This window comes from Procambarus clarkii, chromosome 65 (genome assembly GCF_040958095.1).
Source record: "Procambarus clarkii isolate CNS0578487 chromosome 65, FALCON_Pclarkii_2.0, whole genome shotgun sequence".
Taxonomy (NCBI): domain Eukaryota; kingdom Metazoa; phylum Arthropoda; class Malacostraca; order Decapoda; family Cambaridae; genus Procambarus; species Procambarus clarkii.
Genome location: NC_091214.1, coordinates 9676018 through 9695854, shown reverse-complemented (window position 1 = coordinate 9695854; position 19837 = coordinate 9676018). Strand labels below are relative to the sequence as shown.

General features: G+C 54.1%; 1 protein-coding gene across 1 annotated transcript in view; it reads right to left on the bottom strand.

The window, feature by feature from the left end:
* LOC123770981 (conserved oligomeric Golgi complex subunit 4) overlaps positions 1-19837 on the bottom strand; it is a 333387-nt gene that overhangs the window by 161078 nt on the left and 152472 nt on the right. Inside the window, exons 7-9 of the mRNA XM_045763150.2 lie at positions 17463-17595; positions 17232-17361; positions 16811-17058 (exon numbers count right to left, since the gene is read on the bottom strand). Of these exons, the coding sequence (XP_045619106.1) occupies positions 16811-17058; positions 17232-17361; positions 17463-17595 (511 nt within the window). The remainder of the gene's footprint in view (positions 1-16810; positions 17059-17231; positions 17362-17462; positions 17596-19837) is intronic.

The window sequence follows — 19837 nt, the reverse complement described above, 5'->3', positions numbered from 1 at the left end:
AAAGCGCCGCAACCGGACACAAAACATGATGCATCCCCGGCCTGACCAACCAAGCATCAACCACCCACGGACCCCTCTGGAACGCAGCAGTCTCATTCTTCGCCAGAAAAGAAGGAGACGGCTGCAAGCGAACAAAACTATCACCACGACCAAAAGAGCAGAAGCCCCTGCGCCGGAGGAGAGCATGAAGCTCCCCTACCCGACCCCCAGAGGCCAAAGCCAACAAGAAAAGTGCCATGGAAAAGCAATCCTGGACCGAAGGGGCCACAACAAAACGAGGAGACGAAAGGAAAGAGCACTCTGTCCAAAGACCAGGACGGCTCAGGCGACGCATGAGCAGGCCGGAGGTGAAACAATGCACGAGACAGCTTGCGAAACGGCGCAGACGTAACATCGATACCGAAAGCAAGCTGAAGCGGCTCCGCCAGCGCCGCACGAAACGAGGCGACAGTGTTCGGCATAAGATGACGGTCCTGAAACAACCACGAGAGGAGGGACAAGACCACCTGAACAGACAAGGAACTAACACGACAAAGACGCAAAAAGAAACAGAAGGACCGCCAGGAAACTTCATACTGCCGCCGAGAAGAAGCCCTCAGGTGGGACACCAACAAGGAGGCCACCTGATCACCATAGAGATGATGATAAACTCGAGTCAAACACCCATACGCGAAGACTCGAGGAGAAGATCGAACCAGCCACGTGACATACCGGCCCAATCTGCTGAAAAAGCCGGAGCCGCTGGAAAACCCTCGGGTTCGGACACCGAGCAGCCAGTGCCTGAAACCAAGGCTGGGCTGGCCACCTAAGGGCCAGAAGGACAACTCTCCCCTGGTAAGTCTCTAAGCGAGTCAGGACCTGGAGCAACAGCCGAACTGGGGGAAAGAGGTACAGAAACCCCCACCTCAACCAGTCTAGCTGAAAGGCATCGACCCCGACGGCTCGCGATCGGGGAAAGGCGCCGCATACACGGGAAGACGCCGCGACCACGCCAACGCGAAGAGGTCCACCTCGGGGCGCCCAAACGTCTGGCAAAGCCAATGGAAGGACTCGTCGTCGACCGTCCACTCCGTGGAGAGGGGAACGAAGCGAGACAGGGCGTAGGCCAAGACATTGGACACTCCCTGTACGTGAACTGCCAGGAGAGCCAAACCCCGAGAACTCAGCAGACGAGTCACCCGAAGCGACCGACCCCAAACAGACAAGGACCGCATCGAACCCCCGCGGTTCAGGCAATAAACCACTGGAGAGCAGTCCGAATGGAGCCGAAGCGTCGATCCACGGGCCACCCGAATCCTCCCAAGAGCGAACCACACACGCCGCGAACTCCCGCACCGTGCTGTGTGCTCGACAGAAGGACGGATCTCAACGCCCCTGGCCGGCCTGGTGAGCACTGATCACAAAATCCCAGCCGAGAGACGACGCATCCGTGTACACATCGAGCGAGGGCTCAGGTAGGCGCCAAGGCACTGAACCTCGAAAAACCCGAAGAGGAAGCCGGTGATGCAGCAACCGACACAAGGTTGCTGCATCACCGTCCCCAAGTCCCGACCTCACAAGACAAGGACGGAGCAGCCGGAAAAGCTGGAGGAATGGGGGCCCACTGGTCAGACCCAGAAGCTTCGGCCAGGAGACAAGACTCGTATGCCTCTGCCGCTCCCCTGGAAGAGGCACCCCCCGAAGCTGTCCGAATCTCGAGATCAAGTAAGCCCTGCTCCAACCCCGAAACTCTCAGAAGCTTCGGGGCCGGAAGCAGGGGGGGGGGGGGGGGACCAGAATGAACAGAAGGGGAAGGACGAGGAGGTGTGGACTGAACCAACCCCCACCCCCAAGTCCGGGTCTCGAAAAGCAAAGCGGGACAGCCCCGGGGCATCCGGGTGAGCAACCAGCCGAGCGCGTTGCAACAGACGAAACCTAGACTGCAATGCACGCGCCGCCTGTACCCGAAGAGAATCATCAGAGGATTGGGTAAATTGAGTCACAAGCAAGCAGCAACACTCACAGAACTCAGGGTTAAAAGTATCACCGACCCAACAGGCAGCGTGGCAGAGGCAAAAACAATGAGGGTCACCCTGAGACAAGGGGACCGAGCAACCCTCAAACTCGCACACAGCGAGTGGGGACTCCGAGGTCACATCCATCGGACCCACGCGCCCCCTAGGGGATTCCCAGGGTCCTGAGCGTTTACTTTAAGAGGACTCGCGCTCAGGTAGTCCCAGGCAGGGCTCTGCTAACCGGCGCCCAAAACTACCAAGCGAACTTCTATAGCTGAACCCCAGGGACATGTACACTCACGGGGACCTAGCAGGGGGCGCCACTGAGGACAACAGTGGAAGGGCAAAAACTAATGGAATAATATGACAGAACCCCCCACCAGGCGAAAAGAAAAAGAAAAAGAAAACCCCGCAAGAGGACAGCGAACCCCAAGGAACAGAGCCGGCCACTATGTCGGGAATACAAGCTGTGCAGCACCCTGCGCCCCTACCAGTGCAAACTGCCTCTTACCCGCCGGTAACAAGGGAGAACAGAACACCCAAGAGCCCAACAGGTGGTCGAAAAACCGAAAAGGTAAAACGGACCAGCAGAGGCAGACCCCGAGGAGCCTGTGGAAGGTGGCCCCAAGCCCCAAGGGCAGTACTTACAGGGCACCTAGGGAAGGCAGCCCTAGGCACATGCCGCCCGAGTACTGAAGATAACTCCTGGCTCTCGCACCCACAAAAACAAACACCACACGCAAAGCACAGTGATGTAGCGACACCGGAGCCAGAGCACACGACCGTCACCTATAGCATCAGCCTTAAGAACTGAGGTGTGGGTAGCCGGCGTGGAGGGTCTGGGGCTTCCCCTTCCCCCTCCCGGGAAGGGGGGGAGCTACGAAGACAGCGGCGCGGCGGCGTGTGACGTCACACTAGTTTGCTTGTTTTCTGTTGGGGAGTTCTATCCACTAGTTTGGCTTTTGGTAGCAATTTTAACCAGAATAGGGGTTTGTTTTGAGGCGCTTACCTTTCTGGGTGCCTGTTCCGGTCGATGGCAGACATAGAATGCTTCCAACCACACGGGGGCTTCTATAGGCCATTGCTCCCCTTGCCTCTCTGAGGGGGCCTGGTTCTGGTCGTGGTCCCCGGTAGGCCTAAGAACTCCATACACATAACTGATGCCAAAGTCTGACATTAGCATATCAGCCTAGGATAGCTCCAGGGAGCCAACGGGGCTCCCCCCAGAAGCCAGCGTTGAATGTAATGAAACGTCATTTTCTGGATGAGCTACGGAGGCACCCTGGAGCTTATCGGGCTAATGTATGTTATATTAGACTGGGACATTAGCTATGGAGTTCAGACCTATCAGGGACCATGAACCAGAATGTGGCCCCTTCAGAGAGGTTGCAGGGAGCAATGGTCCTGGAAAACACCCGTGGTTGGGGTTTTTCCTTATCTGCCATCGACCAGGTTTAGGCACCCAGAAACGTAGGCATAACAAAACAAACCCCACATAGTAAGAAACTAACAACAAAAATCGAACAGAGAGGTAGAACACCCTACAATCCCAAGGTTAACAAGCAAACAAGCAAACTTAACACACAACTACCGCGCCGCTCGTCCGAGTAGCCTTCCCCTCCCGAGAGGGGGAGGTGGAGGGGGGAGCCCCGGACCTTACTGCGCCAGCTGCATAGTACTTCAGTTCGGAAGCTAAGCATCAACAAATACAAAAAACCAGCGTTGAATGTAATGAAACGCCATTTTCTGGGTGAGACCCGGAGGCTACCCGGAGCTTTACCGGCTGATATGCTAATGTCAGACTTTGGCATCAGTCATGTGTATGGAGTTCTTATGGGCCTACCGGGGACCACGGCCAGAACCTGGCCCCCTCAGAGAGGCAAGGGGAGCAATGGCCTATAGAAACCCCCGTGTGGTTGGAAGCAATCTATGTCTGCCATCGACCGGGTCAAGCATCCAGAAAGGTAAGCATTCCAAAACAAACCCCTATTCTGGTGAAAATTGCTACCTAAAGCCGAACTAGTGGATAGAACTCTTCAACAGAAAACAAGGAAACTAGTATGATGCCATACGTCACCGCGCCGCTGTCTGCGCAGCTCCCCCCTCCCCGGGAGGGGGAAGGGGGAGCCCCAGACCTCCCACGCCGGCTATCCACCCATCAGTTCTGAGGCTGGATGTCAAAACACGCGAAAAACGCCGACCGGAGGGAGGGAGGGTTGCCGGGTAGCCTCCGGGTCTCACCCAGAAAATGGCATTTCATTACATTCAACGCTGGTTTTCTGGGGGGAGCCCCGTCGGCTCCCCGGAGATAACTACCCACAGAGGAAGGTCAAAGGGACAGAACCGGGAGGCGGACACCACGCACCCCCCAAGGAGGCGAGACAGCCGGCAGCAAACGCCAACCCAAGGCGCCACAGCCCCGAAAATCCCGGGAACAACACGAGAACCACGAGCAGCAAGGCCCCTGCACGAACACCAAAAATCCACGCCCGAAAGACCGCAAGGCCACGTCGCCCAGACGGCAGCGAGAGCAGCGAAGCCACGAACGCCAAAGGCATGAGGGAAGAACACAGGCAGCTTAGCCGCAAGAACACGGCTGACCACCCGGGACACTATCACCCGCGAACCGGGAAGAACAGAACCGGATCAACGCAAAACGCGCTCTGGACCCAAACGCCGTGGCACACAAACAACAGTGGAGGGCAGCCACAGAACACAAAAACGACACACCCCCGGCACGACCAATGAAGCACCAACAAACCCTGGACCCCTCCAGAATGCAGGAGCCCCACCCCTCGCCAGAAAAGATGGAGACTGCTGCCACCAAACAACCAAAACGCTAAAACCGAAGGAGCAAGAAAACTCAGCAACTCGACCACAGAGGCAAAGGCCCAAAGGAAAAAGTCGACGAAAAAACACACCGGAACCGAAGGGGCACTACCAACCGAGGAGAAGACAGAGCACGCTGACCAGAGACCAGGATGGTGCAAGCAGCGCTCGAACAGGCCGGAGGTGAAACGACGCACAAGACAGCTGACTAACGGTGCAGAAGCAACACCAAGACCGAAAGCAAGCTGAAGCGGCTCCGCCTGCGCCGCACGAAAAGAGGCGACAGTATGTGGAAAGACGACGGCCCCCAACCCCCACCAGAAACCAAGCCGAGAGTAAACCAAGCTAACAAGAGTAACCACCTAAGAAGGGACAGGAAAAGGAAGGACCGCCAAAATACCCCATACTGCCGCCAAGAGAAGCACGCAGGTGGGACACCTACCACGAAGCCACCCGACCACCAACCGGAGGCGAGACCGCGAGGCAGAACATAAGCAGCCCCGACAAGGCCCCTCCGAGCCCAGGAAAAAGGCGGAGCCGCGGGAAGATCTCGGGCGTGACCACCGAAACCCAGGCGGCACGAGATGGAACGTCTGCCGAACAGGAAAACTCCCCAAAGCATGCAAGCCCGCCAGGAGTTCAGAAACGACGGGTCCGACGCGAAACATCGCAAGACCCCAGAAAAACCAACCGGAAGGGCAAGCTAGGAAACCAAAGAAGGAGGAAGGGTCGCCGCCAGAACAGTACCCGAACCAAGGGTTACGAACAACTGCAATAGACCGAGACAAAGAAGCACATCACAGGACACAGGCTGACCAACGGGTAAGAACACACGCAGAACATCCCTGCTGCAGAGGAGGCAGGAAGAAAGAGCAGAAGCACAAAAAAACCCAGGAGAACAACCAGGGGTGGACAATCAGGCAGGGACAGAAAAACCCCCACGCAATCCCCAGGCACAAAACGGCAGCAAAGTGCCACTCCACAACCGGACACAGGAACAAGGACACGCCACCGTGAAACACGGTACCAATGCACATGTGCAGCAGCAGCAACAGGCACCACTGCAACATGCAACATGTAAATAGCAACTCCCTTCTGCAAAGGCAGAGAACGGAGCAGGCAGACCCCAGACAGGGCCAACGGAGACACGACAAAACCCTGCAGGCCCAGAAACCTGCACCAGGCGACCGACGGCGGAGAAACCCCGCCCGATACCTGCTGGATGAGGTACTGAGAGCGCTATTACATCTGAAGCCCATCCCAAGGCCAGGCTAGACCGGCAAGAGGGTGGCCCACCAGGCAGCTGCTAGGAGCAGTCCACCGGCCCACATACCCCCACAACCAGGACGGGCCGGAACTGCCATACGAAAACAGGCTAGTGCGCCCTGGAAGTCCACGGACGAACCAGCAAGAAGGCTTATGCTCGCAAGTAGGTCGTGTAACAAGCACAGACCTCTGATGGTAATACAGTGTTCCCCAAATGTGCCAATAGCACCACTGCACTCCACTGGTACTATCCCGCAAGTTCTACCAAATAGGCGGGACCCAAGAGCCAGAGCTCAAATCCTGCAAGCACAGCCAGGAGCCTTACCAGGTGAGTACAGAACCAACCCTACAACCCCCACACCTCACAACAGTAAAAAAGGAGGGTCCCCTGAATGACTCCAGCATGGGTTGGACATGCACATGAGGGGGACAGGAAGGGTTGGAAAAGGGACAGTCACTGGTGTGCGAACGGTCTCAGTCGTACAAAAAGATACCTAAATAAAGACAGGTATATAAACAAAACCGCAACCAGCGCCCGGCCAAAAGACGCCAGACCGCAGAAACTCACCTGGCGAATGGTGGCACGAACATGACACGACTCAACCGTGCCCAGAAGAACCTGGGAGCACCGCCAGGCGAAGACGCCAGAGCCGGACCCTGCCGGACCTGCAGGAGAGCAGGGAGAGGTGAAGGAGGCGGTCCACACCCATGACACAGGGAAAACCGCGGTGCCCTCCCCACAACTGGGAACCAGGACACCCCCGGCACGAAGGGGCACATACCGCAGCCAGGGAAAAGAACGAGAGGCGAAGCACTGTAGCAAAAAGGGCGCAAAACACCAGCACTGAAACACCGCCCAGACCAAAACAAACTCCACGGCGCATGCGCATAACACGCTGGCCGAACCGCACACCCTCCCAGCGGGAAGGCGCCAGCCAGGACTACTGCACGAGAAAAGTAGCCAAAAGAGGAAGCAGGAACAATAAAACCGGCCAAAGAAGCAAATAGCCCAAAAAGGAACCCAACCGGGCGACAAGTAGCCCAACCGGGCGACAAGTAGCCCAACCGGGCGACAAGTAGCCCAACCGGGCGACAAGTAGCCCAACCTGGCGACAAGCAGCCCAACCGGGCGACAAGCAGCCCACCAGGGCGACAAGCAGCCCACCAGGGCGACAAGCAGCCCACCAGGGCGACAAGCAGCCCAACAGGGCGACAAGCAGCCCAACAGGGCGACAAGCAGCCCAACAGGGCGACAAGCAGCCCAACAGGGCGACAAGCAGCCCAACAGGGCGACAAGTAGCCCATGAGGGCGACAAGCAGCCCAACCGGGCGACAAGCAGCCCACCAGGGCGACAAGCAGCCCACCAGGGCGACAAGCAGCCCACCAGGGCGACAAGCAGCCCAACAGGGCGACAAGCAGCCCAACAGGGCGACAAGTAGCCCATGAGGGCGACAAGGACGAGGAGCCGACAGACGTTCCAATAATGCGGGAAGTAGCGAAAAACCTTCCCGTACCCTCGAGAACACAGAAGCCAACACTAGTCCCGAAGGCACACGAAGGCGCAGGCGCACCCGAGATCAGAAGTCACGCAGAACCCCATCGAACGGGGAAACATGACGAAAACATCGTCCCAAAAAGGGGTGGGAGGAAACATCCACCCACAGGACGGAACCAACCGACTCAAAAGGCCAAGGAACCGAGCCCGGGGAGAGGCCGACGCCCAACAGCACGTACGGCGAGTGGGGAGGAAAAACCCCACTCCGCGTAACCACAAGCCCCGCCTAGAGGGGGATAAAAACCCCAACGGGGTCCAACGGGGCCATAGCCCCCCAAGTCAGCCCCTTCCCAGCCCCGGGAACCTACACGACAGGCCCCGGGGCCGAGCCGTTCCCCCAAAGCCCCGGCCATACCAGAAAACCGGGGCAGCCGTGAAAACACAAGTGAACGGATCCCACTGGCAGACTCGTACAACACGGCTGGAGGAACAGGCTCAAATGCCCCCGTCACTACCCCGGAAGGGGAATTCCCCGAGACTGCCCGAGTCTCAACACCATCAAAAACCCCGCCCCGAACCAACAGACGGTAAGGAACCGGCTGTAGGCAGGAAGGGTGATCCAGGGGAAAGACAAGGGGGCGTGGATGGAACCGAAGCAACCAACACCCCCAAGTCCCAAAACGAACTACAACGGGGCAGCCCCGGGGCTCCCGGGGAGGAAACCACGAGAACGTTGCCACCAAGGCTCAAGTGCAACGCCCCTGCTGCCCGCACCCGCTTTGTTAGCACAACTGGGTAACCGAGCCACAACGAGCAACCAAACTCGCACGACTCCGGGTCGAAGGTGTCACCGACCCCACAGGCAGCAGACGGAGGCAAAACAGAGAGTCACCCAGAGACAAAGGGTGAGGGCAACCCTCAAACTCGCTGGAAGCGAGGGGGGGACTCTGGGGTCACATCCATCAGACCCGTGCGCCCCCAGGGGTTTCCCAGGGTCCCGAGCGTTTACTATAAGAGGACTCGCGCTCAGGTAATCCCAGGCAGGGTACTGCTAACCGACACCCAAAGCTACCAAACAACTTTCTAAGAGCTGAACCCCCGGGACGTGTACACTCACGGGGACCTAGCAGGGGTACCACCAGAAAATACTCAGAACACAAGGGACACAAAGGGGCAAGAACGAAGGCAGACGCCCCACCAGGTAGATAAACAAAAAGAAAAAGAAAACCCCACAAGAGGACAGCGTACCCAAGCGGAACAGAGCCGGCCGCTATGATTGGTAAAGACAAGCTGCACAGTACCCCGCGCCCCACCAGTGCAAACACTGCCCCTTACTCTAAGGTGAACAAGGGAGACAGAACACCCGAGCACACAAAGAGCGGCCGAAATCCAAGCAGTAAACGGCCAAGCAGGGGCAGGACCCAAGGAACTTGTGGAAGGTGGCCCCACGCCCCAAGGGCAGTACTTACAGGGCACCTAGGGAAGGGAACCCTAGGCGCATGCATCCCGAGTACTGAAGAATCACTCCCGGCTCATGCACCACCTAGAAAACAGACACCACACTCTAGGTACAGTGCTGAAACAACCACTGGAGCCGGAGCACATAACCGTTGCCTATAGCATCAGCCGAAGAACTGATGAGTGGATAGCCGGCGTGGGAGGTCTGGGGCTCCCCCTTCCCCCTCCCGGGGAGGGGGAAGCTGCGCAGACAGCGGCGCGGTGACGTATGATGTCATACTAGTTTCCTTGTTTTCTGTTGAAGAGTTCTATCCACTAGTTCGGCTTTAGGTAGCAATTTTAACCAGAATAGGGGTTTGTTTTGGAATGCTTACCTTTCTGGATGCTTGACCCGGTCGATGGCAGACATAGAATGCTTCCAACCACACGGGGGTTTCTATAGGCCATTGCTCCCCTTGCCTCTCTGAGGGGGCCAGGTTCTGGCTCGTGGTCCCCGGTAGGCCCTAGAACTCCATACACATGACTGATGCCAAAGTCTGACATTAGCATATCAGCCAGTAAAGCTCCGGGGAGCCGACGGGGCTCCCCCCAGAAAAAATGCTAACAGGTGGGAGGGAGGGTTGCCAGGGAGCCATCAGGGCTCACTCAGAAAATGGCATTTCATTACATTCAACACTAGTTTTCTGAGGAAGAGCCATATTGGCTCCCTGGAGCTACATACCCAAAGAGAAGGAAAAGAAAGGGCTGACTCGGAAGGCGGCAGCCACAAACTCCGCAACTTGAAGTCGAGACAACAGGCTGTAACCTGCAACCCAAAGCAACACAAGAACGCCGAGGAGCAGGGACGTTCACGAAATAACGGGCGGCCAGGACCCTGTTCGACTTCCAAAATCCACGTGCCCGAATATGAGCCCAAGACATATTACCAAACACGGCAGCCAAAGCTGCAAACTTCCGAACGTCACGGGCACGAGGATAGACCGCAGGCTGGCTAGACTTAATAACCCTGCGGACAACCTGGGAGACCCGAGCCCTGGAACATTGAACGCGGGAAACCGGATCAGCCCAAAGCGCATCCCCAGCCACCCCAGCTGAAGCGGGCAGGTAACGGCGAAGCGCTGCAACCGGACACAACACATGATGCACCCCCGGCTGTACCAACCAAGCATCAATGACCCACCGACCCCTCCAGAAAGCAGCCGTCTCGTTCTTCGCCAGAAAAGACGGAGAAGGCTGCAAACGGACAAACCTACCCCCAGGACCAAAAGAGCAGAAACCCCTGCGCCGGAGGAGAGGATGAAGCTTCCCTACCCGGCCCCCAGAGGCCAATGCCAACAAAAACAAAGCCTTGGAAAAACAATCCGGAACTGAAGGGGGGCCACCACAAACCGAGGAGAGGAAAGATATGAGAGCACCCTGTCCAAGGACCAGGACGACTCAGGAGGCGCATGAGCAGGCCGGAGGTGAAACATAGCATGGGAAAGCTTACGAAACGGGGCGGATGTGATGTCCACCCCGAACACTAGCTTGAGCGGCTCCGCCAGCGCCGCACGATATGAAGCGACAGTATTAGGCATGAAATGACGGTCCTGAAAAAGCCAAGAAAGAAAGAACAAGACAACCCGATTCGAAAGAAGAGACAACCTACGAAGAGCCAGAAAATGGCGAAAAGAACGCCAGGAAACTTCATACTGTCGCGGAGACGAAACTCTCAGGTGGGACACCATCATCAAAGCCACCTGATCACCATAGAAATGGTGATACACCCGCATCAAAAAGACCAGACGCGAAGAGCAGAGAAGTTCGAACCAGCCCTGTACCGGACCGGGTCGAACTTCTGAAACAGGCGGAGCCGCGGGAAATATCCCGGGTTCGGGCACCGAGCCAAGAGCATCGGAAACCAAGGCTGGGCCGGCCACCAAGGGGCCACAAGGACTACTCTCCCTGGGAATGTCTTCAACCAAACCAGAACCCGAAGCAACAGCTGGACCAGGGGAAAGACGTACAGGTAACCCCACCTCGACCAGTCCTGCCGAAAGGCATCCACCACGAATGCCTCGCAGTCGGGGAAGGGCGTCACATAGATTGGGAGACGCCGAGACCACGCCAACGCGAAGAGGTCCACATCTGGGAGACCGTACGTCTGGCAGATCCAACGAAACGAGTCGTCGTTGACCGTCCACTCTGTGGACAGAGGATGGAAGCGTGACAGACCGTCCGCCAGAACACTGGACACTCCCCGGACATGAACCGTAACGGAGAGCCAAACCCCGAGAATCCAGCAGACGAACCACTTGAAGAGACCAACCCCCAATGAGCCAAGGACCAAAGAGAACCCCCGCGGTTCAGGTAATGAACCACCGGAGAACAGTCCGAATGGAGGCAAATGGTCGATCCCCGAGCGACCCGAACCCTCCGAAGCTCGAGCCAGACTGCCGCAAACTCCCGAACCGTGCTGTGAGCCCGACGGAAGGACGGACCCCACCGTCCCTGGCCTGCCTGGTTATCACTGGTTACAAAGCCCCAGCCGAGAGACGACGCATCCATGAACACATCGAGCGATGGCTTGGTAAGGTGCCAAAGCACAGAACCCCGAAACCCTGAAGAGGAAGCCGGTGACGCAGCAACCGACACAAGGCCCATGGAGGACAAACCCAACGATCGCGAGCGAGGCGGAAGGGATGTCCCCGAAGGAACCAAAACAGACGCCGAAGCCAAACCCAACCAGACGGGTAGACGAGCACGGTGAAGATCAGACTCCCACACAAGCGCTCGAGCAACCGCCGAGTGACCCGGGACCCCTTCAGAAACAGCCGACGGCTGTCCTGCAGCCGCAACAACGCCTCTGGAGGGAGAGACAAGATAGCGGTCCGAGAATCCCAAACAAGACCCAGCGAGGTCCGAACCTGGGACAGAACCAGATAGGACTTCTTCCAGTTCACCAGGAACCCGAACCTGGCGAGCTGGGAAAGAACCATATCCCTGGCGAGCAGACAAGCTGACCGACTGGGAGCCCACACCAGCCAGTCGTCGAGGTAGGCCAAAACCCAAATCCCTAGAAGACGCAGACGGGTCACCACAACCCGGGTCAGACGCGTGAAAACGCGAGGTGCCAGATTCAAGCCAAAAAGTAGGCCTTGAAAACGGTAAGCGTGACGCCCCACCACAAAACCTAACCAGTCCCTGAACCCTGGATGAATAGGAACGTGCCAATAGGCATCCTTGAGGTCCAGGGACACCATCCAGGCACCCGGCTGCATCAGAAGCCGGACTTGAGACAGAGTAGTCATCCGAAAGGAGGGGCAAGGAATCCAGGGGTTCAGACGGGACAAGTCCAGAATGAACCTCAGACCCGCACAGTCCCGTTTCAGTACTGGAAACAGACGGGAAACCCACCTGAGGGATGTAGTCGTTTCGACCACGCCCAAGTGCACCCACTCCAAGATGACTTGACTTAGCGCAGGAGAGGAAACCTGCCCTGTTAGCTCCAAACCCCCCAAGAGAGGACGAGTAGCCCAACACCACCGCAGGCTGGATGACACGATTGAAAAGGCCCAGAAATCGTGGGACCAAGCATGAGCAAACAGAGTGAGCCTCCCCCTCTTCGCCCGGTAAACGGGGCGAACCGCGAAAGGGCCGACGCCCCTTACGAGAACCCAAACTTCGAACAGGGCCACTGCGCCGACCAGACGACGCTGGCCCTGAATTGAACAATGTCTCAGAAACTGGTACCAATGGCCCACCTCGACCAGCAGAACTCGGAACCCTGGCACGACCCCTCCGAAACTGCCAAGAACGACCGCTTCGGAGAATCAACAAGTCCGCCATAGGACGACAACTGGACGAAGCCGCATGCAGAAACTGAGAGACCTCAGTCTCTGCAAACAGCAACGGACAACACGGAGACGAAAACCTAAGAGCCAGAACGCAAGCGGATTCCAAAGAGAGGGCGAGCACAGCCTGACGGCACGCGAGGTGAGAAGCAAAAAACAGAGACACCGCTTCCTTCAGGATGGGCGCAAAGAGCTTTAACAGTGCAGCCGATGCCCTAGCTGCCGAAGACAGCGCCTCGGACGAAGGCCCTTCACTCAACGCTCCCACATCCTCCTCAAGCAAAGCAGAAGACAGCTCAAGAAGGGAAAAGAAGCGCAAGAACAAAGCCAAATGCCCACGGGAGCGCAACTCCTCCGCAACCAAGGAAGCTGAAAGCTGAGCTGAGGAACCTGCACGTGAAGCTGGAAAAGGCCAACATCCCGAGAAAGCACGGGAGCGAATAAGCACGCATTAAGGTGCTCAAACTCACCCCCAGGTAAACCTGCATAAAAGTAGCAGTTTCCCACCAATGAAGCGTGCGGGTCCGACAGAACCCATGCCACGCCCCCAACGAAAAGAAAGGGCAGTCTGCCAGCCAGGAAGACTCCGGAACCTCCAAACGCACCCAAAAACGGGAAGAACTGAACTCAAACGAGGACGGATCCATTGGGGAGGCATAACCCGGGTCTCGCAAGAGGTATGCAGCAAGAGCTTCCCGAGCCACCTTCGCGGAGATACGGGAAGTAGCAAACCCCTGAAAAGACGGATCCGAGGTACCCAAAGGCGCCCGGAACCGAACCCGGGGAGGAGCCAAACCCAAATCATACTCATACAGGGAAGGGGGGTAAGAAAACCCCTCCCCCCTGCAACAATAAGCCCCACGAGGAAGGCAAAAGCACCCAAGCGGGTTCACAGGGGGCCCAAGGCCCCCAGGTCGACTCCTCCCCAGCCCCAGGATCCCCCATGTCGGGACCCGGGGCAGAGCCGTCCTCCAAACCCTCTACCCCTGAAGAAAAGGCAGAGTCCAAGGGAAAGGCAGACAAGAAGGGGGTCTGCTGGTGGGACCCAGAAGCCTCGGCAGGAGGAACCGGCTCAAATGCCTCCGTCCCCGACCCAGATGGGGCAGCCCCCGAAGCAGCCCGAGTCTCATTACCAACTAAACCCTGTGCCGAGGCCGAAACCCTCAGACATTTTGGAGCCGGACACAGGATGGGAGGTGCAGGAAGAACCACAGGGAAAGGACCAGGGGGCGCGGCAGGAGCCAAAGCCAACGCCCCCAGGTCAGGGTCCCTAAAGCCAAAACGAGGCAGCCTTGGAGCATCCGGGTGGGAACTAACCTAGCACGTTGCAATAACCTAAACCTAACATGCAACGCTGATGCTGCCTGTACCCTAATAGGAACATCCTCAGAGTAAAACTGGAGCACAAGCAGAGAACATGACTCGCAAGACAAAGTTGAGTCAAAGGTATCATTGACTCAACAGGCAGCATGACGGAGGCAAAACAGGTGACTGTCACCCTGAGACAAGGGCACACTGCAACCTTCAAACCCGCACAAGGCAGTCTGGAACTCGGGAGACGCATCCATGGGTCCCTGAGCCCCGACAGGGGTTTCCAGGGCCCGTAGGGTAAAAACTACGGGAAGCCCGGGCAAGGTGTTGCTGACCGGTTGAGAAACCCAACAACAAGGGTAAATGATAACACTGAAAATCCCCTGGGATGTGTACTAGCATGGGGGCCTAGCAGAGGGCCACCAAAACAATATCAGGGGGACTATAGACCCAGGAGGCAGAACCTCCACCAGGCAAACAAAAACAAAACAAAAGAAAAAAAACCCAAAAGGTACACTGTCTCCAGAGGAAACAGGAACCGGTCGCCGCTTAGGTGGCAGGCTGTGCAACACCTTGACGCCCTAACCAGCACAACAACCACTCCCTACCCAGGGCCAAACAAGGGCCCCAAGTCCCAGCTGGCCCCAAGGGCGAGGCAAATGCCGAGCAGCAAGAACCCCTACGGGAGCGGTTCCCGAACACCCCAGAGAAGATAACCCTGACACGCAAGGGCAGTACTCACAGGGCACCTAGGGAAGGAAACCCGTAGGCGCATGCAGCCCCGGCACTGATGAGGTACTCCTGGCCACCACACAATACACAAAGACAGCAGAGAACGCCACACGAGGCAAACACCGCCCAGGAATTTGAGGCCAGAGAAGCATTTATCCCGGCTGACACTAGCTTGCGAACTGAAGGCAGCTGGTGCGGTGAGGTCCGGGGCCCCCCCTCCATCCACGTACTTGGCTGGTCTTTATAAATCACAGGGAGGCACCTGGCTGACTTTAAAGCCCTGGGGTTTTTACAGATTCCAATCACAAGTAATTTTAATTTGTGCGTGCCAGCTGCATTTGCACAGCACAACAAAGAAATTCTCTGTTTGTTCTGTTTATAACCACCTGAAGGATCGTCCTCACCACTATGAGCCATCGTTTCTGTGGGAAGCATACGCCAGTACAAACCTGTCTCATCAGCATTATAAATTTGCTCTAGAGATAAATTTTGTTCCTGCACCATCTCCGCAAATTTACTCACATACTCATCAGCACCAACAATATCAGCAGATTGTCTTTCACCATGCACTTTAATGAACCTAATGCCATGCCAGGTTTTAAAACTTCTGAGCCATCCATCACTGTATACACACTTTTGAGTCATTTTAATTGCTTGGTGAAATTCATGCGCCTTTTCCACGAGCAGCCAGCCTGCCACTGGCTTCTTCGTCACTTCACGTCTCTGTTTGTACCACTCCCACACTGCGTTATCAACACTCTCCACCTTTGCTTTACTTACTACCTTTCTATTTCGTATTGCTTTATCACTTTCACTTCTAGAGAAATAGTAAAAAATGATAGGTTTAGCCTTAAGAAGATCAAAAACAGTACTTTTACTAATGCCATATTCACGCACACGACACTTCTCGGGACACTGCTCTCCACCTTCTTAATTATTTCAACTTTCTTTTCAAATGTCATCACTGACCTCTTTACTTTACGTAACCCGCTTGTAGATGCTTTCACTGACACAATGCGTGCATTTGGAGTCGACATGGTGCACGGATGTTCCTTGATTGTGCTGATATGTAAAACAAAGTCACGGAATGAACACTCCAGTCTCGTGACAAATTCAAACAATGGGAACAATAGGCCGTGAGTCTGTAACGTCATAGGGTAGCAGGCGGCGCCCGACACGGTCAGTGGACAAACTAAACCATCTCCCACCCACCACCACGGGCTGGCACGACGCTTGGCTGACCGCTTCCTCACCCGAACTTGGTTCGTGTAGGGTAACCCCAACCCCGGCCGGCATGAAGCTTGGCGGACTACTTCCTACATGAACTTAGTTCGTGTAACGTGACTCCCCAGCCCCAATCGGGAAACTGGAAGTTTCGGATAACTAAAGTTCGGGAACCAAGTGGTGCTCTGTAATTTGATAGCTTTATAACTCAAGAGGTAAATATTCTTTTTCGAGTAATATCCAAAATTGAGACAATGAATGTATTTTATGTCTGGACACCACAGTGACATCAGAAGACAACTCGGTCAGCTATTCGAGTTCATGCAGCAGCTACATGATCCGGGTAAAATTTGTGACTGGCACCAGTCCATAGATCATAGGTTGAAGAACAAGGTTGTAGTGGTCCCGAGCTTCCATTGACACCCAATCAGGGTTTCACACATTGCCCCCATGCGACTGTGGTCCAGGAGTTCTACCTCCAATGCTTCTCTTTAAATGCACAATGAAATCACATTAATGTGATACATTAATGTGTGCTTGGGAGAACCAGGTGTGTGATTTTGAATCCTCCTCGTGGATTCTACTGAATTTTTTAAAATTACTATTATTGTCAATACTGTATACTCTTAATCTCAAGTACTGAGTACCAAACTAAAACTCTGCTTACCTTACACTCTTCTTCACAATATAAAATGCATCATCAACAAGGGAAGAAGTATTAGCCGTCTCCTCCACAGTATCCATAGCCAATGCCTTCTTGAATGATTCATTAAGATAAAACTCTTCCAAAATAGTATAATCAGCAACAATAACAGCCATATCACACACCATTTGAGATCGTGCCAATTTTCCTTCAAATGCTGCCTCCTGTTTACTGCGCTCTGCTTTATCCACAATTGAAGCCTCAAAATCAGCCTGCATAACATATTCTAGTATCAGAGAATTGATATACTGTATATATATTTCATCAACTATATCTTAGGCTGCAAAATTTTAGCAAAGTACTACTAAATACAATATATATAAATGATAACAAATAAGCATAGTACTGTATAAAGAAAGTGAACCGAACGTACAAACATACTCACCGACACTCGTCTACGGATGAATCTGAGGTAGAGCTCGGCTCGTGCATTGATGAGAGTCAGCTCCCCTAATAAAGTATCCAGATCACGTGGATCTGGCTGGTCTCCTCGTAGTTCTTTACTTCCTGTGTATCTGATGGACATCATACTTGATAAATAATTAGAAAATTACAAGAAATAATAACTATTATGAGACATTATGCTCTACATAGACAGCAATCACTAACTCAATACCTAAGAGAATTACGAACAGAAGACACTGTGGCCTCAAGTCTCCTGTGTTTTCTCATCTCTCCTACAATGCGTCCTGCCTGGCGGTCACATTCACGCTGCAACATCTCTATCACAAGAGACAAATGACCAGGTCCTGTACAAATATAAAAGAAGTTAATATAAAAAGTTTAAGAAGTTACCAATAGAAAGTTCTTACTAAACCATTCAATATTAGTCAGCAATTCCCAACTTTTTGCACTTTCACACTCTTGGTTCCATAAGCTCATTTCCAGTGACCCTAGCAGTTCAACGCTGGGTTTTCTGTGGGGAGCCTCTACGGCTCCCTGGAGCTTCATACCCAAAGAGAAGGAAAAGAAAGGGCTAACTAAGGAGGCGGCCGCCACAAACTCCGCAACACAAAGCCGAGACAACAGGCTGCAACCTGCGACCCAAGGCAACAAGAAATGCACAGGAGCAGACGCGCAGATAAAGAACAGGCGGAAACGAACCTGTGCGACCCTCAAATCCTCGTGCCCGAAACAAGTCCTAGACATCACCAACACAGCAGTGAAAGCTGCAAATGTCCGAACAGCACGGGCGCAAGGATAGACCGCAGGCTGGAAGACCTAAAAACTCTGCGGACAACCTGGAAGACCCGAGCCATGAAATAGAAAACGAGGGGAACCGGATCAACCCAAAGCGCATCTTCAGACACGGTACGCAGGTAACGAAGAACGCAGGGAAAGAAGCCCACCCCGCCAGCCCTGAACCCCCCCCCACCCCCAAAGGAGGAGAAGCCGTCCGCTGCCACTGCCTCCTGAGGCCGGAAGACAACCATGGTCCCACTAACTGCGGGACCATGCGAGAGTCAACAGAGCAAGCTGCTCCCCCAGCACCCCGTCAACAGCGAAGGGAACAGAGCCCCCTTTCGAAAGAAAAAGTATACATACATATATATTATATATATATATATATATATATATATATATATATATATATATATATATATATATATATATATATATATATATATATAATATATACACATACATACACACACACACACACACACAGACACATAAATACACACAGGAGTGGTTCTAGATAGAAAACTATCACCTGAGGACCACATAAAGAATATTGTGCAAGGAGCCTATGCTATGCTTTCTAACTTCAGAATTGCATTTAAATACATGGATGGCGATATACTAAAGAAATTGTTCATGACTTTTGTTAGGCCAAAGCTAGAATATGCAGCTGTTGTGTGGTGCCCATATCTTAAGAAGCACATCAACAAACTGGAAAAGGTGCAAAGACATGCTACTAAGTGGCTCCCAGAACTGAAGGGCAAGAGCTACGAGGAGAGGTTAGAAGCATTAAATATGCCAAAACTAGAAGACAGAAGAAAAAGAGGTGATATGATCACTACATACAAAATAGTAACAGGAATTGACAAAATCGACAGGGAAGACTTCCTGAGACCTGGAACTTCAAGAACAAGAGGTCATAGATTTAAACTAGCTAAACACAGATGCCGAAGAAATATAAGAAAATTCACCTTCGCAAATAGAGTGGTAGACGGTTGGAACAAGTTAAGTGAGAAGGTGGTGGAGGCCAAGACCGTCAGTAGTTTCAAAGCGTTATATGACAAAGAGTGCTGGGAAGACGGGACACCACGAGCGTAGCTCTCATCCTGTAACTACACTTAGGTAATTACACACACACACACAGACACATAAATACACACACACACACAAGGTCTATTACACACATGTGCATATGCACATACACATATGCACACACACACTGTACACACGTAAATCTACATGTGTACACACCCACATACACATGAAAAGAAAATTACAAGCCGTCGACCAATGGGCAGAGAGCACCATGCCGGCCAGGCAAAGAAGGCACAAAACTGCATCAAAAGGCCAACCGTGACAACAAAACCCAAAGTTCCAGCACGACCACAACACGTGCCAAGACCCAAAAAGATTAGTCTGCAAGCCAGGAAGACCCCGGAACCCCAGAAGGCATAAACGGGTCACACATGAGGAAACAAAGCTCATTAACCCACAAAGGGGGCCCAAGAGGAAGAAACCTCCGGAATGAAACCAAAGAACCCAAAGGAACCCGGAATCGAACTAGGGGGAGCCCAAACCACCACATTTGCCGGCGAAGATACACCACAGAAAGGCAAAGCACAGCCCCCAGACAGAACCCCCAGGGAAACGGTCAAAACAGACCGAAAACCGAGGGACAAGGTGTGGGAGCAAGCATAACAGACAGGGACACTGAGCCCAAACCCTAGGGCCTACACCAAAAACAGACAAAACGGAAAACCTGGTGTAAAATCAACCCTCAAACGTTCCCAGAGGAACAGAAAACCAGCG